Source organism: Theropithecus gelada, chromosome 12 (assembly GCF_003255815.1).
Source record: "Theropithecus gelada isolate Dixy chromosome 12, Tgel_1.0, whole genome shotgun sequence".
Taxonomy (NCBI): Eukaryota; Metazoa; Chordata; class Mammalia; order Primates; family Cercopithecidae; genus Theropithecus; species Theropithecus gelada.
This window is the reverse complement of record NC_037680.1, coordinates 3149021-3175947: the sequence shown is the minus strand read 5'-3', so window position 1 is coordinate 3175947 and position 26927 is coordinate 3149021. Positions and strand designations below refer to the sequence as shown.

The following is a 26927-nucleotide window of genomic DNA, read 5'->3' as shown; positions in this document are numbered from 1 at the left end:
ACTCAGCCCACCTCTCGGTTCCCTGAGAAGCCAGAGTGGTGGCCAAGTGTGTGGTGCAGGCCTGCTGGTCCTGCACGGACAAGGGGAGCGTGCGTGGGTTCTGTGGTCAAAGTCTTTGAGTCAGGCAGGCTTCCCACCTGCAAGACTTCCTACAGCCTTCTCTACCAATGCTACTGGGCTCTCCGTCACACGGCATTCCCCGTGTATATCTGACCCCACCCGGGCACCCCCAGAGCACCTTTGAGGCCACTGCTCTGCAGTGTGGCTGGGGAAGCTGCAGTGAGGATGGTGCATGTGGTAGAGGACAGTGTCCGAGCATGGGGCCAGGAGAGGGCAGGAGGAGCCCTGCCCCTGCCCAGCAGGGTGTGGAGAGAGCCCTGTGCTGGCACACAGCAGCCCGCCTGAACCCACTGAATGTGGGGATGGGTGGTCTCCAGCACCTGAGGGAGCAGTGTAACGCCACAGCCCCCGTGCTGCCCGGCCTGCTGGACAGCCAGCTGCTAGGTTGGTTGGTATCTGAAAGCCCTGCTGACCCGTGTTCTCCCTCACTGGCCCCAGGATCTGGAATCAAAGACCCAGAAGCTGCCTGAGGTTGACCTGGACACAGTCCCCATGGTGGAGGAGCCTGAGGAGGATGTGGATGGCCTGGCCGAGTACACCTTCCCCAAGTTCGCCGTGACTTACTTCCAGAAATCAGCCAGCCACACGCACATCCGGCGGCCCCTCCGATACCCGCTGCTTTACCACGAAGATGACGCTGACTGCTTGGTACCAGGGTTCACTGGCTTCTAGTGGCTCAGGCCAGCCCCAAGCCTGGGGTCTGAGCTATGGCTCAGGGGAAGAAGGAAGGGGCTGGAGTCACCGATGGGTTCCCACTGGGCCTTCTGTCTTATTTCCCCAGGCCGCCCTGGCCGTGTGGAACGTCATCCTGAGGTTCATGGGCGACCTCCCAGAGCCAGTGCTGTATGCCAGGAGCAACCAGCAGGGCAGCTCCGTGATGCGGCAGATCCATGACACGCTGGGCAGGGGGCATGGTGCCCAGGCTCCACAGCACAGATTTGCACAGGCAAGTGGGGGGCAGCAGTGGGCAGAGGAGGGTGACACCTGCCAGGTGCCTACCAGGGCCCAGTCCCTGGGGCAGCTGGACAGGACGGAGAGATAAGACCTGGAGCCCTCTCTTCAGCCTCACCCACTGAACCCAGCCCCCAGGCCATGGCGCAGGTGCTTTCAGTCTTGAGTCATGCTCAGGAGCTCATGAACCCCCACCCCGGGCTGTTTGAATTATACAGTCATTAACGGAGAGGGTGCCCTGGACTCTGAGTATTGGGTGTGACTTGAGCCAGATTCAGATGCACATAACAATAATAATAACAGGTGTTATTGACTGACAGCCTGCTATGTGCCAGCTGCATCTCTTAATTCAATTCCCAGGTGGGCCAACCCTATAAGGTAGGGATGACTATGTTTATTTATAGCTAAAGAAACGAAGAGCTGAAATGACCTGCCCCCAATTGCAGTGGACATGTGTATGGGACCTGGGCTTTGAATCCATTCTGCTGAATTCAAAAACCGAGCTCCTGACCCATGGTCTACCCTGCCCTCTAATGAAAGTTAATTCACATCCATTTTTGATCAAAATCCTTCCTAAGGTCCATTTCCATGTTGTAATCTTAGTGGAACTAACCAAGAACTGTCCAAAGGAATTACACAGCAGTGACAGCACTCAGTGGCCCGCCAGTGGCAGGAGCCCATGACTGCTCCATGTGCCAGGTGACCAGCTGGGACTTAGCTCCATACCTGTGGGGTCCTGTGTGCAGACTAACTGCATGGGAATCTAAAGGAGCCTGCAGCCCCATCACATGGCCAACCTTGTCTGGAATTACAGAGAAGCTGCCCAGGCCCAAGCCCTGACTCCTTGATCTCTGGAGGTATGGGTTCTGCCAGAGTGTGTCAGATATCTATAGCTGTGTAACAAATTACCCCTCCAAACCTCACTGCTTAAAATAGCACACGTTCATGATCTTACACAGTTTCTGAGGGTCAGGAGCAGCTTAGCTGCATAGTTCCAGCTCAGGGTCCCTCATGAGGTTGCTGTCAAGCTGTCCCCTGGGGATGGTGTCATCTGAAAGCTTGGCAGCTGGAGAAGCTGCTCCCAAGAGGGCTCACTCACATGGCTGTTGGTGGGAGGCCTCAGTTCCTTGTCACGTGGGCCTTTCCACAAAGCTGCCTGGGCATCCTCACAACGTGGCTTCCCCCAACATGAGCGACCCAAGAAGGAAAGCAAGAAGGAAGGTGCAAATGTCCAGTCTTGGAAGTCACATACCTGTGGCTGTGGGAGGGACCCACACAGGGCAGGAATTTCAGGACGCAGGCATCACGGGGGGCCACCTTGGAGGCTGGCAGCCACTCAGAGTAAAGACTCTGGGAGGCAGTCCAGCCAACCAGCACCTCTGGAGGGTGGACATGGGGGGAAGCAGGACTGGCTTCCCAGAGGTCAGATCTCAGGTTTTCTGTCCTGCACCTGTTAAGTACCCATGATGTGCCCGAGGCACAGAGCAGTGAGCCCAGCAAGCCTTGCTGCCCTCACGGACTTTGCCAGTTCATGTGTTTCATGGCCAGCCCCTGCATGGTAAACCAGCTTTGATGCACCCAGGAGCTAATGCCTGGCCCTGGACCAGGCTGACCCCCCACGCAAGCTCAGTCCCACACTGAGCTCCAAGTTTGGCAGCAAATTCTTCTCATGACACCATCATGAGAAGGGGCGGCCTCTGCCTAAGGAGAGCAACAGATCATAGTGGCTGACAGCCAGTCCCTCCCTCCCACCCGGCCTCTCAACCCCGGCTCTTCAGATCCCGGGCAGAGCACCTTGCAGTGGCAGGACATCCTGCTTCATCTGCCATCTTTACTGAGAATGACCATGGCCTGGGGCTCTCCTAAGCACCTGAGCGCAGACCCAGTCCCACCTCCCAGAGGTTTACTGGGGAGGGGCACAAGCTTTGGGATCAGAACAGCCCTGAGCCCCTCCCTGGGGGCTGGTGACCCACTGAGCAGCTTTTATCCAGTCTCTTGCCTTCCCTGAGCCTCTGATTCCACACCTGGAAGTGAGGATGGGACATGCACCTGTGTGTGTGGTAAAGCTCCACCGAGCTGAGGGACTGCATGGTGCTTTATAAATCGGGCCAAGAAATGGCTGGGTGAGAGGGACATATGCTCCACCCCAGGGGGCTGTGGGGTCAGCATCACTGAGGTGAGCCCAGGCTCACCTTCCTGAGGGAACTGTCTCCCTCCACAGAGATCTGGCCGCAAGGACAAGGGAACCAAGGATATCTCCTCCATGAAGCTGAAGCGGTCCTCCTGGATCACAGGCCAGGTGAGCCCAGGGCACAGAACCTCTGCTCCCAGCTCTGCTGCTGGCCTGCTGCAGGGTTCCACTCTATTGCTTCCCTCCCTGTGCACCAGTTTCCTACTTGGCAGATGGGGAGAATCATAGCTGTCCTGATGGCTGCTTTTGGGTTTCAAGGTGGCCAGCCAGCTGAACATTGGAGAGGAGGCATTGGAGCCCGATGGCCTTGGTGCAGACCGGCCCATGTCCAACCTGGAGAAGGTGCACTTCATTGTGGGCTACGCCATCCTGCGGCCCAGCCTCAGGTCAGTGCCCACTCCCATCCCAGCCCCATTCAGAGCATCAGATCCCCTTGCTGGCTCTCAGCCCATGGCCACAGCCTCCCCCATCACCCCTGTGACACCTCCCTGTCCTGCAGCCTGCAGGCTGGGTCTCAGGACAGCAGATGTCATAGCCACCGAGGGTTCTCTATGTGCTCTGCCTTTAAAAAAGCCATGAGTAAAACCTGGTTTTAGGAAAAGAGTCATCATGGACCAGCAATTCCTTTTAGAACAGGCTGTAGTGCAGGGCCCTGTAAATGAATGGCTTCATCATTTATATTATATATTTTGTGTTTTATATACAATTTGCTTTATAGGAATGGGTTTCTATATCAATTAGAAGAAACATGTATAGTCAGCCTACAAACACTGCAGTTCCCCGCCATGTTGGCTGAATGCGTAGAAGCAGAATTCAAAGATACAGAGGCTGATTGTTCACTGCTTTAAGGGACAGACTACTGTGTTTTAGGGGTTCACTCACTTTAGGTTAATACTTTAAACGAAATTTCGGAAACTGTTGATCATTATTTCTTCACATATTTTTTCTACCTCATTCTGTCTCCTTTCCTTCAAAATCTAATTAAGCCTCTCTAAAATTATTTTATATTGTTATTCAGGTACCTGCAGGTCTGCTTATCTTTTCTCTCTTCTCTGTGTTCTTTAGTTTGGATAGTTTCTATTGACCTGTCTTCAAATTTACTGATCTTTTGTCTTCCCCAGTCTGCTGTCATATCCATCCAACACATTTTTTATTTCAGATATTGTATTTTTCAGTTCTAGAATTTGTACTTGGGTATTTTTTATATTTCTGTGCCAAGATTTCCAATTTGTTCATTCACTATGAGCATTGTTTCCTTTATATCCTTGAGCAGAGTTACAGTAGTTTTTAAATCTTTTCTGCAAATCCAATACCTGGGTCATCTCAGGGTCAGTCTCTATTCTGTTGAGAATGGTGGTGTGTTTGTTTCCTCATATATGTGGTACTTGACTGTTTTTTCCTCATAAGTCTAGTGCTTTTGGGTTGTATCCTGGACATTGAGGATGATATGTTAGAGACTCTGGATTCTGTTATACTCTTTCAAAGAGCATTGACTTTTTATTTTAGGAGGCAACTACCTTGGCTGGACTCAAACTCTGTCTCCACCAGGATGAGCAGAAGCTAGAATCCCTGTTTGGTTATTTTAGCCTTGGCTAGAGTACCTGGAGTCTGCCCCACCATGCATGTCAGGGGCCAACCAGAGATTTGGGAAGATTTTATGTGCAAAGTTTAGGACTCCTTTGATTCTCTTTATTCCAAGATTTCCTTTCTCACTTTCAAGCTGCTGTGGGTACCCCAAACTCTCTCCTCTGGTTCTTCAAGCCAGTAAGACTACAGGGCTCCTACTCAAGTTTTAGCTGCCTGCATGACACTAGCTGGGCAAGTCTTTTGACTTAGCTGGTTCTAATTCTCTCATGGTTAATCCTTACTGGCCACCACACCCTCCAATATGGCAGACACATAAAAGTTGTGTTTGAATGATGTGTACTTTGGGTTCTTCAGACACCCCCTATAGGCACTCCCATACAGTGCTGGTATCCAGCAGTGATACCGTCCAACACTGATCCCTTGAGACTTCCTACTGACTCTAGGCTGAAGTAGAACATCCCACAGCCTCTTCCCACTGGGGTCTTCCAGAAAATGGGCTGCCTGCTTGTGCGGGATCTCATCTAGATGCCTGAAGCTCAGCTCCTTCCACGACATCTTTTGGTCAGCAGGAAGCTCATGCCTGCCCAACCATACAGTACATGTGTAGCTCCCGTCTCCTGTCCTCTCTCCTCCTGGCCCATCAGGATGGGCTCAGAATTCTCCAGGAGCAAGCAGGCACTAATCTCTTTGTTCATGGAGGTCCCTAACTCCAGGGTACAAAAGTCAAGCACTGGCAAGAACTCAGTCAACAGGCTCTATTCTAGTACCCTGGGAGGTGGCAAATGGGCTTCTGGAGCTCAGCAGGCATCAGATGGGGAGTGACATGGCTCTCTTCTCTGGCAGCCCCCATCGCTCTTGGCAGTTCTCCTGGGGTCCCCCTCACCACCCTCATCACTTACAGGGAGTAGAAATGGGCCACAGATCTCTCTACCCCCATGAAGTCCCTTCCAGGATCACATTCCAAATTTCTTATCTTCCCTTATGCAGGCTGGAGGTGGCTTGGTGGCTGCACTAGTTCTGCCACCTTTTAGTAAATCCTACAAGAATGTGTCTCTTTAGAATGTTGGATGTGAGCATCCATTTGTCCTTGGCTGCGGGGGCTTGGTGAAATTCCCAAAGCAGATGCCCCGTTCCACATCTGTCACACATTCCATACACACTTGCTCGTTACCCACTCTGGGTCAGGCCCTAGCCTGAGGGCTGGGGACAGAGATGAAGACATGGGTCTGTCCTGGTGGAGCTCACCCTTTAGTTGGGGGGCACGAGAGGACCAGGAAATTCACAACACCAGTATGGGCTAAGATGGAGGTCTGTTCAGGGCTCCCAAGGAGGAGTGACCTTAGTGCCTACCTGGGCCAGGAAGGAGGGCGGCTGTTTGCCAGACGGAAAGGGTAACAGGTCACCTGTGACAGACTGCCGTGGTTACTGAGACCGTCACGACTACAGTTACTACTGTCACTACTTGAGACCGTTATTATGAGATGGAAGGGGGACAAACGTAGAAATGAAAACTTAAGGCAAATGAAGCTGTATTAAAGGAAGGGGCCAGGGGAAGAAGGAGTCCTAGTGAGCAAAGACAGCCCCTGCCCTGAGCTGCTTCCGCCCTTAGTATTTACTGGGTAGAATGAGCAGGGAGGAGGAGGTAACCATTGGTCAGCTGCTTAACTGATCACAGGTTCATGTTATTACTAACAGGCTTCAGATGTGCCCTGTAGATAATCAGAACACTTGTGCCTGGGTCATGACTGCCCTTGGCATTCCTTCTAGGCAGCAGACACAGTTTCAGTTTGCCAACATTCTGCTTTTATGAGAACAGTTTGCTGTTTGCTCATATAGCCTTCAGTGGTATACTGAGTTGATCACGGCCCTTTTCAGCCTGCAGCCTCTCTCCCTTTTTGTTTTTGAATTGAGAAAGGCAATTGCAGGCTGTGCAGCCCTTAATTGCCGGTCGGTGGTGTGTTCCGTCTTCGCATTCAGCTGGTACTGGGGGAACCAGGCCCACGGTTGGGATCCATGGGTCCCTCCAGTCTCCCATTGCATGGTCGCACACACCTGAGGGCACCCACATGGTTTGTTCATTTCCTGTGAAAACACGAGCATACCCTCGTTCCTGTTAGTGAATCTACTGAAACAGAAGCAAAGGCTTTTGTGGCTGCAGCCGGGACGCGTGCCGTTGCTGAAGCACCCGCTTCACAAGCTGCAACTCAGCTTCTGCCTCTTTGGTTAATTTCCACGAGGTAAAACTCCATTGATAGCAAGAGCCAGGCTCTTTCTGATTAATGGAAGACACAGAGAAAACAAATCAAGAGTTTATCCTTCTCGTGCAATAACTCAGTTTAAAAAAAAAAAAAAAAATCCTCAAGATCTATTACCATGAGAGACCGTATCCATAAGCCCACAAAACTTACTTTCTTCAATTCACACTGCACAAGTGGATCTACTAGATGCTGTGGGTTGTGATAGATACATCTCTCTCCTAGTTGTACTTCCAAATCCCTGACCTCCTCACTTCTTACTTAGAGAAGGGTACAATTTACAGGGAACAAGCAACAGTTAAGTAAATATTCTCCCGGTTCAAAAACCCAAAGGCCTTGTGACATCACCACCAACTGAATTTCTCCTTCACAATCCCAATCAACACCTCCTGGGGTTACAATAATGCTCTGTAAGTTAATACAGCTTTTACCTCACATTGATCCCACGTATCCTGTTGGCAAAGGTCTCCAAATACCAGTGGGAATCTTAGTGAGTTAGTCTCCTCCAGTTAACGAAACACACTCTGCCTGGGAGATCCAATCCTGCGTTTCCAGGCATTCCTGGGAATCAGTGTACCTCTGGAGACCGACCCCTGAAACGGAGCTGTGGCCTGGACGGGGAATGCCCTCATTGTTTGAGGTGCCCAGGTCCAGGCACCCTTCTCATTTCCAGATGAGAAATGAGTGCCATTTTGATGAAATTGTGAGTGGCATTGATGAGCCCAATGATTTCCTTTATTGTAATGAGGGCAGTCTTGGCGTTTTTTTCTGTTGAGAGAGGAACTGTGTTATAGGATCCCTTTAGCCCAGAGGTCTGGCAGTGTTCTTTTTTGAAATGTCCAATTTTCCTACACTTACAACATTTTCCCATTTCAGGGCTTAACCCTTTGGCTTCTTTTAGATCTGTCAGCTACAAAATTAGCCGTTGCCTGAGTCAACATTTGCAGAGCAAGGAAGCTCAGTTCTCACATCTTGACAAGCTCTGAGAAAACCTCCCAAGTCCTCTGCACATCTCAAAGGTGCCAGCGCACGTTTACAAGCCACGAAAGACAAAGCTAAAGTTAGCCTTTCTGTAGCCACAAAAGAAGATGGTACAAGCCAATTTTCATCCTTCCTCTCCTGTTCACCACTTTCGACAGGTGCTGTAGGTGGGGCAAAAAATTCTCTCAAACCCTGAAATAATGACAAAAAGATGGTACGTACCAAACTCCAAACAGAAAAGAGAAAAGAACCAAATTCTTCCCCATGTTACCCTGATTCAAAAACTGCCCGTTCTTTGTGCCTCTAGGACACCGACCAGTACCTTTTCAGAGCACTAACCTTATGCCGCCAGCAGACTTGAAACGGGGTTCTCGTTCGCCTGGTTTTTAGTTTTTTCTGGGCTTTTTTTTTGCTCCAGCAGACCTTCCTCGCCCAAGTCCCTGTAGGACCCTATCTGTCTTTATCTGTTCCTGTCTGTCCCTGCAAATTTCTGCTAGTCTTTGCTAGTCTTTATCTATCCCTGTCTGTCCCTATAGTCCCTGTTAGTTCCTGCAAGTCCCTGTCTTTCCCTACTTATCTCTATTTGTCTCTATTTATCTCTATTTCTGTTTACCCCTACTTATCTCTATTTGTCCCTGCAGGTCCCTTCAGGTCTGTTTGTCCCTGATTGTCCCTGTTGTGTCCCTGTCCAGACACCATTTGCCACAGTTTGCCACTGTTACTACTTGAGACCATCATTACGAGAGTTACTACTGTCACTACTTGAGACCATAATTACGAGACGGAACGAAGGGGGATGAATGTAGAAATGAAAACTTAAGACAAAAGAAGCAGTATTAAAGGAACAGGCCAGGGGAAGAAGGGCTCCCCACCCTGAGCTGCTTCAGCTGTTAGTATTTATTGGGTAGCATGAGCAGGGAGGAGAGGTAACAGTTGGTCAGCTGCTTAATTGATCACAGGTTCCTATGATTACTAACAGGCTTCAGATGTGCCCTGGAGCCAATCACAAGAAACTCCTGTGCCTGGGTCGTAGCCTGCCCTCAGCAATCCTTCTGGGCGGCAGACAGTTTGTCAGTTGCCAACATTCTGCTTTTATGAGAACAGTTTGCTGTTTACTCATAGAGCCTTCAGCGGTATACTGAGTTGATCGTCACCCTCACTCTTTCGGCCTGCAATAGTCACCCTTGAGACAGCCCATAGGGTCTGGAATTTCTGAGTAATTTGCCATAGTTGGGGCATGGAGCTTCGATTCTATCCTAAGGGAAGTGGGGAAAGGTTTAAGCAAGAGAGGATCTTGATCATATTTGACTTCCAGAAAGACCTCCCTGGCAATGTGGCAGGATGGAGCCTCAGGCTGGGAGGCCAGGCAGGGCTGCTACAGAGATCCAGAGAGAGCTGATGAGGAATTGCCCAAGGAACAGGAGCCAAGAGGAGGGGACAGAGGAAACATGCAGGAGACAGATGGCAGCATGTGGGGGCCGGTTGGGTGGTGGGGGCCGGTTGGGTGGTGGGGGCCGGTTGGATGGTGGGGGCCGGTTGGAGGTGGGGGCCGGTTGGGTGGTGGGGGCCGGTTGGAGGTGGGGGCCAGTTGGATTTTGGGGGCCGGTTGGGTGGTGGGGGCCAGTTGGATGATGGGGGCCGGTTGGATGATGGGGGCCGGTTGGGTGGTGGGGCCCGGTTGGATGGTGGGGGCCGGTTGGGTGGTGGGGCCCGGTTGGGTGGTGGGGCCCGGTTGGATGGTGGGGGCCGGTTGGAGGTGGGGGCCGGTTGGGTAGTGGGGGCCGGTTGGATTGTGGGGGCCGGTTGGGTGGTGGGGGCCGGTTGGAGGNGGTGGTGGGGGCCGGTTGGGTTTTGGGGGCTGGTTGGATTGTGGGGGCCGGTTGGATGGTGGGGGCTAGGTGGTGGGGGCCGGTTGGGTTTTGGGGGCTGGTTGGATTGTGGGAGCTGGTTGGATGGTGGGGGCTAGGTGGTGGGGGCCGGTTGGGTTTTGGGGGCTGGTTGGATTGTGGGGGCCGGTTGGATGGTGGGGGCTAGGTGGTGGGGGCCGGTTGGGTTTTGGGGGCTGGTTGGATTGTGGGAGCTGGTTGGATGGTGGGGGCTAGGTGGTGGGGGCCGGTTGGGTTTTGGGGGCTGGTTGGATTGTGGGGGCCGGTTGGATGGTGGGGGCTAGGTGGTGGGGGCCGGTTGGGTTTTGGGGGCTGGTTGGATTGTGGGAGCTGGTTGGATGGTGGGGGCTAGGTGGTGGGGGCCGGTTGGGTTTTGGGGGCTGGTTGGATTGTGGGAGCTGGATGGATGGGGGGGCCGGTTGGATTGGGGGAATGGAGGGATGAGAGGGCTCCAGGATGACCCCCAGATTTCCAGTTTGAGTGAATGGCTGATGGCGATGCCTGTAGAGTGCAGAAAGAGGAGGGATGCAGGAACTCAGAGAGGCAGCCATGCACATTGCTTCCCAACTCTGTTCGGTGACGTCGTGTCGCGGTTGACACTGGCTTTGGTGGGAACATTTACACCACAGAAATAAGCCAATGCTTTGCTTTCCTTCCTGGGGAGCTGGTTGGTAAACATTTGCCAGCACACCACGGAGTAGTAGGGGAAAGATGCTGGCCTCTGGAGACGTGGGATTTGAGGTGCTAATGGGCCACTTTTATAGCATGATAGAGGCTTGAGTCCATGGGGAAGGATGCAGGAGAGAACCGCCCCCAACACACCCCTTCCAGGAGTGGGGAAGCTCCATAGACTGTGGGAGTGGGAAGGGTCAAGAGATGGGGTTGAGTGGTTCCCATGAAGTCCTCACTTTTCTCTCTGCTGTGGAGGGGAGGGGCTGCATTCAGGGAGGGAGGTGGGGCCTCAAGGCAGAGGGAGAAATGAACATCATCATTGTGAGGCGAGATCTCACCATGAGGCTGGGGATCCCACACATCTGGGAGCAGATGGGCTGTGCAGAGGGTGCAGCTGCTGAGGACAGGGCTGTGGCTGGAGAACCCGCTCCTTCCTGAAGCCCAGCCCCACTCTGAAGGACCGAGAGCACAGGCCATGGGAGAGGAATCGAGTAGGGATGCAGAGCCTGGTGGCCCTGTCCTGAGAGAAGAGGAGGCTGGGCAGGGCCCCAGTGCTGGAGAGGTGCCCTGCCTATGGGACCCCCCAGAGGTGCAGAAGAGCTGTGTGCCCAGGTACCCCTGTCTCCTCTCCTTCTCCAGCCCCCAGCCTACTCTCCCAATGGTCTGTGTCTTTCAGGGATGAGATTTACTGCCAAATCTGCAAGCAGCTCTCAGAGAACTTCAAAACAAGCAGTGTGGCGCGGGGCTGGATCCTGCTCAGCCTCTGCCTCGGCTGCTTCCCACCCTCAGAGAGGTTCATGAAGGTGAGAGGGTCCGGGAGGGCGGGCAGGGGGCGGGTTACGGTGGGAGCATAGGTAGCCCCTGGCCCTGGAGCAGGTCCACAAATCCCAGTCCGTGGCCCGTTTCTCCTGCTCCTGCAGGACAGATGGGCAGCCGTGCCTGTGTTTCTACAGGCCTCAGTTTCCCCATCTGGAAAAGAGGACCCTGCTCCTGGCTTCTTCCAGCCCCTATGCAGGGTCTGCAGGGTCATTTCACTTTGGCTCAGGTGCCAGGATGGCACTTCAACACTAAAATGAGAAGGTACATGACACGGGCCTTGAAAAGACAGGTGTCCAGGAGTGGGCCCTGCCTGGAGATGGGCCTCAGCGCCTCTTTCTAGTTCTTAGGACTGAAAATGGAGGTGGGCTGGCCGAGTGTTAGTAGCCCCAAGCTTCACTGATTTGATATACCTTTAAATTCTGATTATAAAATTAAAATGTGAAAATCCAGAACATCTAAAGCCAAAAGATCCATCCCCACACACAGAGGTAACTTCCTATTAATATTTTCTTCTGGTCTTTCCTGGTGTTACAGGGTTCTTATGATCCAACAGAAAACACTTTCTCACATGTCCCCTTGGGGGACAGCAGGAGCCACGGTCACTGAGGCCATCTGTACATGGCACTCAGGCTGCTCCTGACACCAGTAAACCCTTCCAGGCTGTCCCTCCCCACCCCAAGGCAGAAGAAACAACATCTTTCTGTGACACAAAAAGAGCTTCAATGCGTTTTCTGGAACATGTCTGGGACATGGACTCTTTTGCCTTTTTTTTTTTTTTTTGAGACAGAATCTCACTGTGTCACCCAGGTTGGAGTGCAGTGGAGCGATCTCGGCTCACTGCATCCTCTGCCTCCCGGGTTCAAGCAATTCTCCTGCCTCAGCCTCTAGAGTAGCTGGGACTACAGGTGCACATCATCGCACCAGGCTAATTTTTGTATTTTTAGTAGAGACAGGGTTTCACCATGTTGGCCAGGCTGGCCTCAAACTCCTGACCTCAGGTGATCCTCCCCCCTTGGCCTCCCAAAGTGCTGAGATGATAGGCGTGAGCCACTGTGCCTGGCCCTGCACTTTTCATTTACTGTCTTCATTATGTTTTCTCATGGTATCTGCCTCCCAGACGCCAGCTTGAGGCCTCTCTGTTCCAGAAGGCACTGGAGTTGTGAGTGGGCACTTAGAGTTCATCTTCCAGTCATTCGTCTCCATAGATGCCACCATGATCAAAAACCACACATCCACCTTTAGGATAGGCCTGCATTGTTGCAACAAAGAGTGTGCACACGTCAAGACTATGCGCCGTTTGAAACGTGTTGCCGCTGTTCCTCAGAAACACACTGATCCATGTGCCTTCTCACAGGTGTGAGGGTGCCCCTCACTGTGCCTTACACATTGAGTGTTAGAATTAAGTCCACCTGGGCAGTGAGTAGAAACTGGCGTCCTTTCTGAGTGTCTTCCTCCCTTCTCCCCTCCTCATCTACCAGTATCTACTGAACTTCATCGGCCAAGGGCCGGCGACCTATGGCCCCTTCTGTGCCGAGCGCCTGAGACGCACCTATGCCAATGGGGTGCGTGCAGAGCCTCCCACCTGGCTGGAACTGCAGGTAGGGGCCGGCAGGGGTGGGAGCTGGCAGGGTGGGGTGGTGCAGGCCCCCAGGGACCCCCCCATAGCTCATGGGGTGCCTTCTTCTAGGACAGAACTTTGTCCTCCGAGCCCCGCCATCTCCTCTGCAGTACCTCCCATGCTAGTGGTCCCTGTGAGTGCCCCTGGGGCTCAGCCTCCCCAGGCGTGGCCCCCATCTCCGAATCCATATTCCTTTAGGGCCCCACTAGCTAAGGGGAAGATCACCGGACCCATTCATTAGCATTACAGTGCACCAGCTGCTTCCAGCTCTCCCCTCCAAGGGCATTTCACTTGGTAACAAGGGCCGTGGTCACACCATGGTTGGCATCCTTGGTGGCACTGCTGTTGGGCACATGTGCCACCTCAACCTGCTTTGGCAACTGTGTCATCTGTGAGTTCTCGCTGTTTTCTCAGGAAGGGTCATTCAGAACAGCCAGCCAGGGTGGCGAGGGCACCCCTGCACCCGGCTCTACACAAAGCTCTGGCCCCAGCCTAACCCTGGCAGGTGCTTGCCCTGTGGCCTGAGGTGCCCTAGACCAGGAGCTGCGGGTCACTTCCGCTGTACCTTCTTTCTGTTTTCACCCTGCCCCCGAGCCCACAGGGGCTCCCTCCCTTGAGCCCTGGAATTGTAGGTGAACTTGCAGTAGCTGTGCATGTTGACACAAGGGGACAATACATAAAGGCCCCAAAATGTTCCCACGTCTTGGACTCGGATTCCCAAGAGCTGCGGGTGTTCTGTGAGGTGAAGTCACTCAACCACACCAAACTCAGGATTCTCATAAAAGCAGCCACTATGGCCCGAGGCTGCCCCCGCTGGAGGTCCAGGAGGACCTGGACGCCTGTGACTAACATTGCTCTTGCCTGGTGGCTGTGCTCCCAGCAGCAAACACCTGTTGGCCTGAATTTTGTTTTCTATGCAAAGCCCATGGCCTGGGGCTTCAGAGGGCCCACCCCCGGGAACCCATGGGATGGCAAGCAGGGCCCATAGACTGGGGAGAGGAGGGAGGTGGTGGATGGGGGGCCGGCCTCTTGTCCATAGGTTCCGAGAGGCCGGGGAACTGAATCTCATCTGTCCCCAGGCTGTCAAGTCCAAGAAGCACATCCCCATCCAAGTCATCTTGGCCACTGGAGAGAGCCTGACCGTCTCTGTGGACTCAGCCTCCACATCTCGGGAAGTGTGCCTGCACATCGCTCACAAGCAGGGCCTCAGCGACCACCTGGGCTTCTCCCTCCAGGTCGCCGTGTACGACAAGGTACTGGCCAGGCACCCTGCCCATCACCCGCCTCCCTCATACACCCAGGGAGGGCACCCCGAGGCTCAACCCCTTTCACCTATCCAGCCCGGCCACCGCCTACCCTCCCAGCCGCCAGGCACAGGCAGGTGCACACATACACACACACACAGCAAGCAGCCTGTCCTCCCACACTCACATGGTCACCTCACAGCTGCACCTCAGCCCCAGCAGTGCCGCGTGCACACCTGGTCCCCACGCAGCTGCCACGCACAGACATCAGGCACTCACACCAGTCTCCTGCTCCAAATTCCCTCATGCCCAGGAGCTGTGGACACCCTTGCAGCAAACATGGAGGGTCACACCAGCACAGACCCTCACCGCCCACACAGGCACCCCCAATTCCACACCCTCAGACTCAGACACACACCAGTCTGCCAACCAAGGCACCCAAGGCCGACTCATACCGGCCAGACTTATGTCTGCCTTCTTAGGGAAGGGGCTGCAGGGAGAGTAATGGGGAGTGGCAGACAGGCCATTGCTGTGTGGAGAAGCCCTTCAGTTGTCTACATGGGCTCAGCAGTGTCCACTCAGCCCGTGCTGGGCTCCAAGGGCCCCAGGCCCTGTCCTCCACCTGCACATGCTGACAGTGGGCATCCCCGTGGGGTGGGCATCCCCACGGGGTGGAACATGCAACAGCTGCTAACCCCCGCTCCCCGACTCTGGCCTCAGTTCTGGTCCCTGGGCAGCGGGCGTGACCACGTCATGGATGCCATCGCCCAGTGTGAGCAGCTGGCCCAGGAGAGGGGTGAGAGCCAGCGCCAGTCACCCTGGCGCATCTACTTCCGGAAGGAATTCTTCGCCCCCTGGCACGACTCCCGGGAGGACCCCGTTAGCACTGAGCTCATTTACCGCCAAGTCCTGCACGGAGTCTGGTCTGGCGAATACAGCTTCGAGAAGGTGAGGGGCTGAGAGCCAGGGCCACCCTGGGCTTTGCCATCAGGAGGCACCCAACTGGCTTCTGAGGCCAGGTAGAAGGCGGAGGGGCAGGAGGCCAAGGGCAGAGGAACGGGGGCCAGGAAAGGGGGTCACAAGGGTGCAGGTCCCTTCCAGGCCCAGCCTGTGTTTCCTCCTCCCTTAGGCCACAGGTTTGTCTAAGCCTCCGGGGTCCGTGGTTCCGGCAGCAGGTCCCAGAGGACCCAGGCCTGCCTGGCCTCACCGCTCCCGCTCTGTTTATGGGGCAGTGAGACCTGGTGGTCGAGAACGTGGCCTTGGAGCCCTAATGCCTGAGGCCTACCTCCCCCTCTTCTTGGCATTGTGAGCTTGGAGAGTCCTGTCACTGCTGAGCCTCGGGCCCTCATCTGACTGGGGGGCTCGGGAGGGGCTGTCACCTGGACTGTGCAGAGAGTACCGGGAGCTCGGTTGTAGAGTGATTGTGAGAAAGAAGAGTGATTGTGCCCCTGAAGTTCTGGGGGCAGCAGACAACCTCCTTGTGCCGAGTCAGGAAGATGCTGTTCGGGGACCCATGGGAGGCGGCCACGGCAGCGCAGGAAGCCCACGTGGAAGAGGCGTGGGCAGGGAGTGACGGGACACCAGGCTCCGCGAGGCTTTGGTCTTCCAGCGGGAAGGGGCTCCTTGGGTCCCGTCCAGCTGAGCCCCGGCAGAAACTCACAGGGGTGGCCGCTGGTCTCTCTTGACAAGCGAGGACTGGAGCTCCGATGGGGAAGGACCTTGCCCCTCAGAGCAACCCTGCCGGGGTTCATCCCAGCACTGAACAGCAGCCGCTGTCCTCAGGCAGAGGGCCTGTGGGGCTCGGGCCGAGGCCTCTGGGATTCCCGGCCTGCATGGTTACCCAGTCAGGGCACGCAGGGAGGGGGAAGGTCCTGCCTGAGCTGCAGGTTAGCTCCCCTGTGCTGGGGCAGGAGCTCTGCCACGGGTCAGGGGCATCCTGGGGAAGGGTGAGCCCTTCCTCCTCTCACTCGTCCCCGTGGGTGCCCTGTGCTGTGCAGGAGGAAGAGCTGGTGGAGCTGCTGGCCCGGCACTGCTACGTACAGCTCGGCGCCTCAGCGGAGAGCAAGGCTGTCCAGGAGCTGCTGCCCAGCTGCATCCCCCACAGGCTGTACAGGACCAAGCCCCCAGACAGGTGGGCGAGCCTCGTCACTGCCGCCTGCGCCAAGGTCAGCTTGCATGCCGCTCAGGCACCCAGCCGAGGGCTCTCCTTCAGGCGGTGGGGGCTTGTGGTGTACAGAGGGATGGATTCCCTCCGCACAGTCCCCACCCCCGGGGAACAACAAGCTTCAGCTTGACAGTTATGTAGAGCCTCGTCCCTTCAAGTTTAAGCAGTCCACTCAGTTCAGCTCTCTGTCACAGGCCCATGCCACCTTCTTCCTTCCAAGCTGGCATCTTGGATGGGTCCCTGTGCTGGTCTGCACTGCAGTGTCTGGCCAGGCCCTGGCCTCTCGGCACGAGAGGGCACCCGCAGTGGCTGACTGCTGACCATGCCATGGCCTTGGGGGCCCCTCTGCCTGCCCCTGAGCCTTAGCATCCCCTCGCTGGGTGCATGGGAACCCCCCAGGCCAGAGTGTATGGACATTCTAAACATTTGATACATGTCGAATATTTTCAGATCACCCTTCAGATTTGATGCATTTATTACATTCCCAAAGTCAGTATATGAATAGTAGCCACTTTTTAAAGAAATAACACTGTATTAAACAAACAGTGAAAAGAAAGTTCGGTTGGATATTATGGTCGCTGATGGACACAGCACAGTGGTGCTGGGGAGAGGAACGGGTGAAGGCAGGGAATCAGGAAAGAGGAAGGAAGGAAACTGGAAGACAAGGAACTAGAGGTGGTCCCTGAGAGAGGCCCCCAGAGACAAAGCAGAGCTCCAGAGAAGAAGAGAGAAGCGCCCGGGACACAGACTCGGAGCAGGATGCCCTCCTGCACAGAGCGAGTCACAGACCCACAAGGCATAGGCGGGCAAGAGCGAGCCTGGGCTGGGGCACACAGACAGCGCCTTCCACAGCTAGCGCAGCCCCGCCCTACAGATGCTAATGAGGGGACAGGGAACGGCTTTCCTCCCTCCTCCTAACGGGTCCCCACACCCCTCCCAGGTAGAATAGGGCAGCACGGTGGCTCATGCCTGTAATCCCAGCACTTTGGGAAGCCAAGACGGGGATCACCTGAGGTCAGGAGTTTGAGACCAGCCTGGCCAACATGGCAAAACCCCGTCTCTACTAAAACTACAGAAATTAGCCAGGCGCAGTGGCACGAGCCTGTAGTCCCAGCTACTCGGGAGTCTGAGGCGGGAGAATTGCTTGAACTCGGGAGGCGGAGCTTGCAGTGAGCCGAGATCGCACCACTGCACTCCAGCCTGGGTGACAGAGCGAGACTCTGTCTCAAAAAAGAAAGAAAAAAAAATAGGGCTGCGCCAGTCCCTGGGGACGTCCCAGGTCCCTCCCTGCAGGATCCGTCTCCAGGCACTGGCCTCGCTTTAAGTAGAGGCTTCTCAGAAGGATCCACCAACTCTTTTACCCTGAGCACTGGGTGAGGGATTCACTGGGGAGGCAGGTGATGGACGTGACATCCAGGATCCCCCTCTCAGGCCCCATACGCTGAGAGGCAAGCCACACCACTGGCCGTGCGAGAGCAGGTGGTGGACGCCGCCCGCCTGCAGTGGCCGCTGCTCTTCTCCCGGCTCTTTGAAGTCACCACACTCTCAGGTAATGGCATCTGACGGGGGGCGGGGAGCGGGTATGGGCTGGGCACCCAGGGATCCCATGCAGCCTTCACATTGCCGTCTCTCCTGGCCAGGCCCCCGCCTGCCCAAGACGCAGCTGATCTTGGCTGTTAACTGGAAGGGGCTTTGCTTCCTGGACCAGCGGGAGAAGACGCTGCTGGAGCTCTCTTTCCCAGAGGTCATGGGTCTGGTTGCCAACAGGTGGGGCCCCTGAGGGAAGATCTCCTCACACCCTGAGTCCTTGGATTGATGCATCTGGGGGCTCAGGGAGAGATGGGGAGAGGGGCAGTGTGCACTCCCGGGTGACAGGCCGGGGTGGGACAAGAATCAACGTATACGATGCCCTCTGTACTTGGGAGCCCCACCCTCCCGCACCAGGCTGCACTGCCCACGAAGTACTCCGTTGGAGCATCACGGTTGCACTCGCAGCTTCTCTTTGAAACCCAGATCCACCCGGAAAGGGCACAGAAGCGTGCAGCCTCTGGTGTGCACTTATTTAGAAGGCTCCTTTCTTTGTCATGGACGAGAACTGGTGGCCTGGAGGGTACAGATTGTCTGGGACAGCGGCAAGGGACAGTGCCTGGTGTGGCACGGGGCAGGGCAGGGGGGCCTCTTAGGCTGGGGCTGACCCCCACTCCCAGGGGTCTCCATGGCTCTCGTTGACTGGGAACTTTTTCATGCCTTCTGGGAAGTCCCACCCAAGCCCTGCCAGAGTGCCCCTTGGTTAAAGCACACGACAGAGTGGCACACGCATCTCTGGGCTGTGCCAGGTGTACAGTGGCCACCACTCCCCACTGGCCACCGCTCACTGAGGCTGTCTGTGCTGGGTACTTTCCTGTATGCCACGAAGTCCTGACAGCATCACCCGTTCTGCAGATGAGTAAACTGTGGCACGCCGAGACTAGGTGGCTCAGAGTTAGCACATGGCAGAGCCGCCGACTCAGCTCAGCTCTGATCTTTGCAGCGTCCCTGTGGTGTCCCTGCACACCGGCCACCTCATTATCTGCCCAGAGCCGACCCCACACACGGGCTGCACCACTTGCAGCCTCTGAGGGACCCTGTGCCCCGCCGTCCTTCATTTGTCCAGACCCACAGTGGTGTCTGGCCTGGTCCTGGCCCTGGTAGAGCAGCTCTGTGTCCTCATCTGTGACCCAGGACCCCCAGTCCCACCTCCTGAGGCTGTTGAGGGGCTGGATCACGGGGAGGTGGAGGGGGCTCCTGGTCACGCTGCCCTTTGTGTCCAGGGAGGCCCAGGGCAGGCAGAGGCTGCTGCTCTCCACCATGCATGAGGAGTACGAGTTTGTGTCGCCCAGCAGCGTGGCCATCGCTGAGCTGGTGGCCCTGTTCCTGGAGGGCCTGAAGGAGAGGTCCGTGTTCGCCATGGCCCTGCAGGACAGGAAGGCCACAGGTGCCAGACTGGGTGGGGTCGGGGGAGGGCTACGCGTGGGGTCTGTAGGGAGGCGGCGTGCTCATCTCCACACACGGCAGCCACAAGGCAAGCAGAGGGAGGGCGGGCCCCAAAGCTCTGTGGGGGCAGCTTTAGACCAGGCCCTACCTTCTCTCAGCCACTGCTTCCTCTTCTACAAAATGAGGGGCTAAAGGAGGTGGTCTCCAGCCCTGCAAGGCCAGCCATGCTCAGCGCTGCACGGCTGCAAAAGCACCGAGAGGGGCCAGCCTCCAGCCCAGGGAAGCTTTGAACACCATCCCCACAGTGCACTGCTGCAGAAGCACCCTATTATCCCATTTTACAGGCACGAGGCCAGAGGCCCAGAGACGGAGGTAGCTCGCCCAGGGTCACACAGCTCAAGGGGGTGGGAGCCTAGTTCTTGGCCGCAGCTCTCCTGCAAGCCAGCACTCCAGCGAGCTGGGCTGTGTCTGTGGGCTGTGGGGGAGCATAACAAAGCCCCAGGACCCCTGCTGGCCCAGGCTGCTGGCGGGGCAGTCATGGGCAGTGGGTGGTGCAGTTAGTGCAGAGGCTTCAGAAAGGGGTGCTGGTTGGGATGCAGCAGAAGAGGCTGTGCGTGGGGTCTTTGGGCAGTGAGAAACGTCAGCTGAGATGTGCTGCCCTGTTGCCCCATTCAGTACTCACGGCCGCCGCACGAGGGAAAGAGGATTGCCATCTCCAAATTCCAGATGAGGAAGCGGGCTAGAGAGGCAGGCAGCACTCAGGCCAGGCGTGGGGACTGCCAGCCTGTGCATCCTCCCCTCCCTCATCCCTGGCTCCTGGTCAGTCTTCCGAGGGTCTCCCAGGGCTAGGGCTGCAGTCAGAGCTCTCGAGCGCCCGCCCACCCTGGGCTCTGTGCCTGTGCAGCTGTAGCAGGTGACAGCCGTCTGAGGCCCTTGAGGTTCCAGTCCCACCATTGCTCACTCTTGGAGTGGTCTTCTGCCCATCACTCTGTGCCTCTGTTTCATCTGTCAAGGGAGATGACCCCCAAAATGCCAGCACAGCCTCTGGCCCCTGCAGAGCCCTCAGCAAATGGCAGCCTCCCTACCCTTACAGATGACGCCACCCTCCTGGCCTTCAAGAAGGGGGACCTGTTGGTCCTGACAAAGAAGCAGGGGCTGCTGGCCTCTGAGAACTGGACCCTCGGCCAGAACGACAGGACAGGCAAGACGGGGCTGGTGCCCACGGCCTGCCTCTACACCATCCCCACGGTCACTAAGCCCTCGGCACAGCTGCTGGTAACTGGCACGCTCCCTTGTCCTCAGCCTGGGTACCCGAGGGCAGGGTGGAGCGGTCCTGGGATGCCTAGTCAGGAGGCCTAGTTCAGGCCCTGCAGCCCACCTAGCAGAGACCAGGAGGGCCACCTGGGCAGCCCTCAACCATTCTTGTGGCAAGGTGCATGTGCAGTGCCAGCCAGCCCAGCTCTTGGTACTTAGTAGGCGCTCAATAAATGGGTGTTCCCTCCCTCTTCCATCATGGGTGTGTCCTGGGGACAAACCCAATCTTTCTCTGCCTCATTTACACTCTGACCCAAGGGGGCCCAAGCCTCTCCCCGCACAAGGGAACCACCCACCCCAGCCAAGACCAGGCTCTCGGGAGGCAGGAACGGCAGGCATTGCAACATGGACGTACCGAGTGCCGAGTATGTGCCCTGTGCCTGTGGTATGAGTCTGGGCACAATAGCAGCTCCACGCTCAGGGCAGACATTTGGGCAGATAATGATGCCTGGATGGCAACTGTGTAAAGTGCCACCAAGGAGAGGGATAAATAATAGGGTGGGGAGCTCACCCTGTCTGGGAAGGCATCCCTGAGGGAGGGACATTTGTGCTGAGGCCTGAAGTTGGTGGCAGACCAGGAAGGTAGGGCTGGGGTGAGAGGGGGCCCCATGGAAAAGGGGAGCTGGGGGTCTGAGAAACCAGAGTGCCGTGGCCCCCAGAACAGGTGATGTGGGTGCCACAGCCATTGGCACTCATCCTCCCGAGGGAAAGGAGAGAGGCACCGAGAAGCAGAGTCACGGTCCTGGGTCACACGGCAGGTGATGGGTGTGGGTGAGCCCTGGCCTGTCCAGCCCTGGGCCTGGCCTCTCCCAAGTCACTGAGGCCGCCGGGCTGGGAGGAGCCTGCAGGAAGGGCCTCATGGGCGGTGGCTCCTGGGCACCCACAGGCCTGTGCCCCCTCCAGAGCTTGCTCACCATGTCACCAGAGAAGAGGAAACTGGCGGCTCAGGAGGGGCAGCTCGCAGAGCCACGTCCCGAGGAGCCACCCAAGGAAAAGCCGCACACCCTGGAGGAGTTCTCCTACGAGTTCTTCAGGTGCCCCCCAAGCCCCGCTCCGTCTCATTGCACCCCCATTCCCAGTCCCACCCCGCCCCATTGCACCCCTGCTCCCAGCCCCCCCCGCCCCGCCCCGCCCCGTTGCACCCCCGCTCCCAGCCCCGCTCCACCTCATTGCACCCACCGAGGGCTGCAGAGAGGCCACGCCACCCATGTGGAGCCTGCCTGGCCTCCCCAGGCCAGGGGAGTCAGGAGGGGCTTGCGGCAGGGTGGGGTGCTCTCGCCCTCCCACAGCCACCCAGGGGTGTCAGAGGACAGAGAGGCGTGGGACAGAGAAGGCCACAGGGCAGGCCTCATGCCAGCCTCTGACTCACAGGGCTCCAGAGAAGGATACAGTGAGCATGGCCGTGCTGCCCCTGGCCCGTGCCCGCGGCCACCTGTGGGCCTATTCCTCCGAGCCACTGCGACAGCCGCTGCTCAAGCGAGTCCACGCCAACGTTGACCTCTGGGACATCGCCTGCCAGATCTTTGTCGATATCCTTCCCCACCAGCCTGCCTGCGCCTTGTCAACCCCAGGGCAGAGGCACCCGGCAGCTCCTGGCCCTACAGCTGTGCTCTAGGGCAGAAGAGCCCAGGAGGTCTGAGAAACCCAGAGTGGTGGGACAGAGCCCACACGTGGCTCACCGCAGGGCTGGGGTCAGGGGTCGGCAAGGGGCCTAGGTCAGGGTCAGCATCTATCCCCAGTCTGTGGTCAGCGTGGGGCCGGCCCAGCACCGTGCTCCTTGACAGCCACACCCATCCTCCGGTACATGGGCGACTACCCCTCTCGGCAGGCCCGGCCCAGCCTGGAGCTCACCGACCAGATCTTCACGCTGGCCCTGCAGCACCCGGCCCTGCAGGACGAGGTCTACTGCCAGCTCCTGAAGCAGCTGACGCACAACTCCAACAGGTCTGCTGGGGCGGCGGCTGGCCCGCGCTGTCACCCTCAGTCCTCATCCCAGCCCCTGAGGCCAGACCGAGGCTCAGGGGACACCGCAGCTCGTGGCGGCGGAACCCCTGCCTGGGCACCTGCATCAGTGGTGGGAAGGGCTGGGGCCCTTGGTCTGCTCTGCTGATGTCCTAGGGGCGGTCAGAGCAGGAGAGGACGGCCCTGCCTGCTCCCACCCCGTGCGTGTGACCTGGCAGGCCATGGCCTCTGTGGGCTTCAGTGTCCTCTTCCACAAAATGGGTGCAATGCCCACCCACCCCCATTTTGAGAGTGCAAAAGCCCGTGGCATCAGGCAGCTGGGCACAGCTGGCATGGTGCAGCTTGGCTGGTGCCCTTCCCCTCGGGCCCTCTAGACCTCAGGTAGTTCTCATATCTGTCCCTGCTCCCCAAGGTGCCTGCCTGGCCTGGGCCCCCTGAGGAGCCCTTCCCCACTGACAAACGCCATCTTCCAGGCACAGCGAGGAGCGGGGCTGGCAGCTGCTGTGGCTCTGCACTGGTCTCTTTCCGCCCAGCAAGGGGCTCCTGCCCCATGCCCAAAAGTTCATCGACACCCGGAGGGGGAAGCTGCTGGCCCCCGACTGCGGCCGCCGCATCCAGAGGGTCCTCAGGTGAGCCGAGTGCCTCCAGCCCCCAGCGTTGACCCTGGGCCCACAGCCCTGCGATGCTGTGGGGCGTGGCCAGCCCTCCAGGAGCTCACGGTCCCGGGAGGACTCTCCAGAAGCCAGCGTCAGCTTGGGAGGCAGGATTGGGCCCCAAGCTGCCAGAGAAGAGGGTGGAGGGTGAGGCCCAGGAGGGTGGAGAGAAGGCTCAGTCATAGCCACCAGCTCCCCTGCCCCACCACTGCCCGGCGGTGGCACAGAGGCACTGCCTGGGGGATAGAGGGGGACCTGGATGCCCCAGCCCAGGCCCTCAAGGCTGAGGTTAGAGGCCCGTCCTTCCAAGTCCATGCAGCCTCCCTCATCCGCCCACAGCTGGGAAGCTCTTCCTTGGCCGTCTTTGCTCTCCCCCACCGCTCCTGCTTCCTCTGCATAGCCTCCTGTGGCCATGAGGAGGGCAGGTTGACTGTGGGAGTGGCTGATTTCAGTGGCAGCCATGGCCACAGAGGGAGGCGGGCGCCCCATAGAGGCCCTGCCAGAGTCCCTGGCCCCTGCCCGATGCCCCTATTGTGTGAGAACAAGAACACGGCCAGCCTCACCCACTGGCGCCTCCCCAGGAGCCCCTGGCCTGGCCCTTCCCATGTGTGGCCCAGGCTTTCGGGCACAGCTGCGGCATCGCTGCCTCTGAGGCTGCGTGCGAGCCAGGGGCAGCCCTGGGATGTGCGAGGGGCTGGAACCACCCTGGTGATGGTCACTGGGGTCATTTTTCTTTTGTTTCTGGCACATGGTTTAGGGCCCGCGTTGGGGTTGGGGCATGGGTGAGGATGAGGGTGGGGGTGGCATCTGCAGCACGCGCTGTGCCCCTCAGGACAGGGCCCCGGAAGCAGCCCCCGCACCAGGTGGAGGTGGAGGCCGCGGAGCAGAACATCTCCCGCATCTGCCACAAGGTCTACCTCCCCAATGACACCAGCGAGGTGAGGCCCTGCTCTGGCCTGCACGGCAGATCTCAGGCCTCCGAAGGCCATGGGGCACCCTCCCTCCTGGCCCAGCCTGCTCCTTGGGAACCCCGGAGAGCCTTTTCTAGGGCTGTCCTATCCTCACCGGTCTCCTGCCCCCTCCCCGTGGGACGCAGGCCCCGCCTGCCCTTTGGAAGTCAGGCCAGTCCCAAGGTATGAGTTGGGGGATCCAGGCCCAGGACACGGGGGAGAGGACAGAGGGGTGGGCAGCAAGGGTGAGTCCCAGGACCTGAGGGCTCCTAGGGGCTTCTGACCAGCTGGGGTGTGGGAGAGCAGGTATCCCCACTGTGTGTGCCTTGTGCACAGAGCCTGCCATGGCTGCTGGGGGAAAAAGGGGACAGGGGACAGGTGGGAGACCACCAGGACCCAGCCGTGACACAGAGGCCTTCACCAGGGGCAGCAAAGACAAGCGGGCTGAGGCCAAGGTGGGCAGTGTCGCCTCACGCCCTCTCCAACAGCAGGGTGGTCTTTTTGGTCTTGGGGACATTCGGGTCCCAGTAACAGGAAGTTCCCACAGTCTGGCTATGGGCTCTGAAGGCGAGTCAGAAGGCCAGGCCTCCAGGGCCCCAGGGCAACGAACGCTGGGACTAAACAACGTGAGCCTCTGGCCAGGGTTCTGGAAGGGAGGCCTGTTCTGCTCAGGGCAGACCACATCCAAGCCAGGTTTCATGAAGGAGCAAAGGTCCAGGCTAGGAAGGCTCATCCTGGGCTGTGCTGGCCCCTCGCCAGGCCCCGGGCCTCACCAGCCGCCTCTCTGTCCAGATGCTGGAGGTGGTTGCCAACACACGGGTGCGGGATGTGTGTGACAGCATTGCCACCAGGCTGCAGCTGGCCTCCTGGGAGGGCTGCAGTCTCTTCATCAAGATTGCAGACAAGGTGAGCTGCGCTGGGGCTGGGCAGATGGTGGGCGGGCGGGCAGTGAGCGGGATCCTAGGTGCTGCCTGGTGGAGGCCTCCGCCTGCCAGGGGCACCCATGCTGGACCAGGCTGCACAGCCAGGGCTGCCGGGACAGAGGTAGGTGGGGTCCCGGAGCAGAGCCAGCTCCACACGCCGAAAGCCCACGCACAGCCGACTCCAGCGCAGCACCCAGGCCGTAGGCGGCCAGTGGACCAGAGCCCGGCAGGGCCCTCTCAGGAGGACAGTCCTCTGGCAGCCCCCACCGTCCCTGCACCTTCCCCTCCCCAGGTCATCAGCCAGAAGGAGGGAGACTACTTCTTCGATTCCCTGAGGCAGGTGTCTGACTGGGTGAAGAAGAACAAGCCCCAGAAAGAAGGTGAGGAGGCCTCTGTGGAGCTGGGCGAGGGTGTGGCTGGGTGGGGTGAGGGGGCACCGTCGGCCTCCGTGTGGCCCGTGCCCATTCATCCATCCATCCATTCCTTCCTGTGTGTCCCTGGGTTGTGGGGACAACCAGGCCCTCCCAGCTCAGGCAGGAACCGGTGGCTGCACCACGGGGTAATGAAGGATGCCCCAGGGCTGAGGGGCATGACCCCCATGGGCTGGGGGTGGGAGTCCAGGAACATTCCTGGAGAAGGCAGCCTCCACACTCATCTTGAAGGCTGAGGAAAACGTGGGGGACTGGGGAGGAAGAAGGGTGGAGGCTTTCCAGGCAGGGAGGTGGCAGGCGCAGTGTGGGGGTGCCAGGGGGTCAGGGCTGGTGCACCTGCTGGGCCAGGCTTGGTGCCCACTGCTGGCCCTCGCCCAGGGGCCCCCGTGATGCTCCCCTACCAGGTGTACTTCATGCGGAAACTGTGGCTCAACGTCACCCCGGGGAAGGATGTGAATTCGGACACCATACTCCATTACCACCAGGTACTGGGCAGGCTGCCCTGGTGGCCACCGGGGCCACCCCCATCCTCCCACACCTGTTCTGAGGCTGTAGAAGCCAGCAGGCCAGGGCAGGACCAGCCTCAGCCCTGGGTACCAGCCCATGTGGTGGGCAGACCAAGCCCCTGAGGGCTCTGGAACCAGGAGCAGAGGGCAACAGTGTTTGGGGACAGTGACTGCACTGGCACCTGCAGCATGACTTGGGGAGGGTGGGACAGAGGGTCCTGTGGCCCATGGAACAGTGGCCATGGCCTGCAGGGCCAACCACATGGGTGGAGCAAGGCCATCACCTCCACGCAGATGTCAGGGGGCCTGCCCTGACTCAGGGTCATTCCCCTGGCCTGACACTCTACCCTGCTCAGTCCGTCCTGGATGGAGTGGGCTAAGCCCCAGGTCCCCACCATCCGAGCGGGAAAGAGGTTGGGGGCATGTGGGTCGCGGCTGGAGACCCAGCATGCCCAGTGTGTCCACCACCCAGGAGCTGCCCAAGTACCTGCGCGGGTTCCACAAGTGTTCGCGGGAGGACGCCATCCACCTGGCAGGCCTCATCTACAAGGCCCAGTTCAACAACGACCGGTCCCAGCTGGCTAGTGTCCCCAAGATCCTGAGGGAACTGGTGCCCAAGGACCTCACACGCCTGATGTCCTCGGAGGAGTGGAAAAAGGTCCCTCACGGGGCTGGGGAAGGGTTCCTGGGCTGCTGCTCCTCCCTGATCCTGCCCCAGTGCCACGCC

General features: G+C 57.9%; 1 protein-coding gene across 1 annotated transcript in view; it reads left to right on the top strand.

Annotated features, from left to right (window-relative positions):
• Positions 1 to 26927, top strand: part of MYO7B (myosin VIIB) — a 79323-nt gene that overhangs the window by 50652 nt on the left and 1744 nt on the right. The window contains exons 22-42 of the mRNA XM_025404793.1: positions 559 to 768; positions 902 to 1066; positions 3521 to 3648; positions 11320 to 11446; positions 12941 to 13060; positions 14160 to 14333; positions 15045 to 15272; positions 16322 to 16489; positions 17920 to 18037; positions 18129 to 18255; positions 19299 to 19462; positions 20555 to 20736; positions 21679 to 21809; positions 22147 to 22304; positions 22566 to 22719; positions 23211 to 23366; positions 24223 to 24328; positions 25133 to 25246; positions 25556 to 25643; positions 26073 to 26179; positions 26673 to 26858. Coding sequence (XP_025260578.1) covers positions 559 to 768; positions 902 to 1066; positions 3521 to 3648; positions 11320 to 11446; positions 12941 to 13060; positions 14160 to 14333; positions 15045 to 15272; positions 16322 to 16489; positions 17920 to 18037; positions 18129 to 18255; positions 19299 to 19462; positions 20555 to 20736; positions 21679 to 21809; positions 22147 to 22304; positions 22566 to 22719; positions 23211 to 23366; positions 24223 to 24328; positions 25133 to 25246; positions 25556 to 25643; positions 26073 to 26179; positions 26673 to 26858 — 3111 coding nt within the window. The remainder of the gene's footprint in view (positions 1 to 558; positions 769 to 901; positions 1067 to 3520; positions 3649 to 11319; positions 11447 to 12940; positions 13061 to 14159; positions 14334 to 15044; positions 15273 to 16321; positions 16490 to 17919; positions 18038 to 18128; positions 18256 to 19298; positions 19463 to 20554; positions 20737 to 21678; positions 21810 to 22146; positions 22305 to 22565; positions 22720 to 23210; positions 23367 to 24222; positions 24329 to 25132; positions 25247 to 25555; positions 25644 to 26072; positions 26180 to 26672; positions 26859 to 26927) is intronic.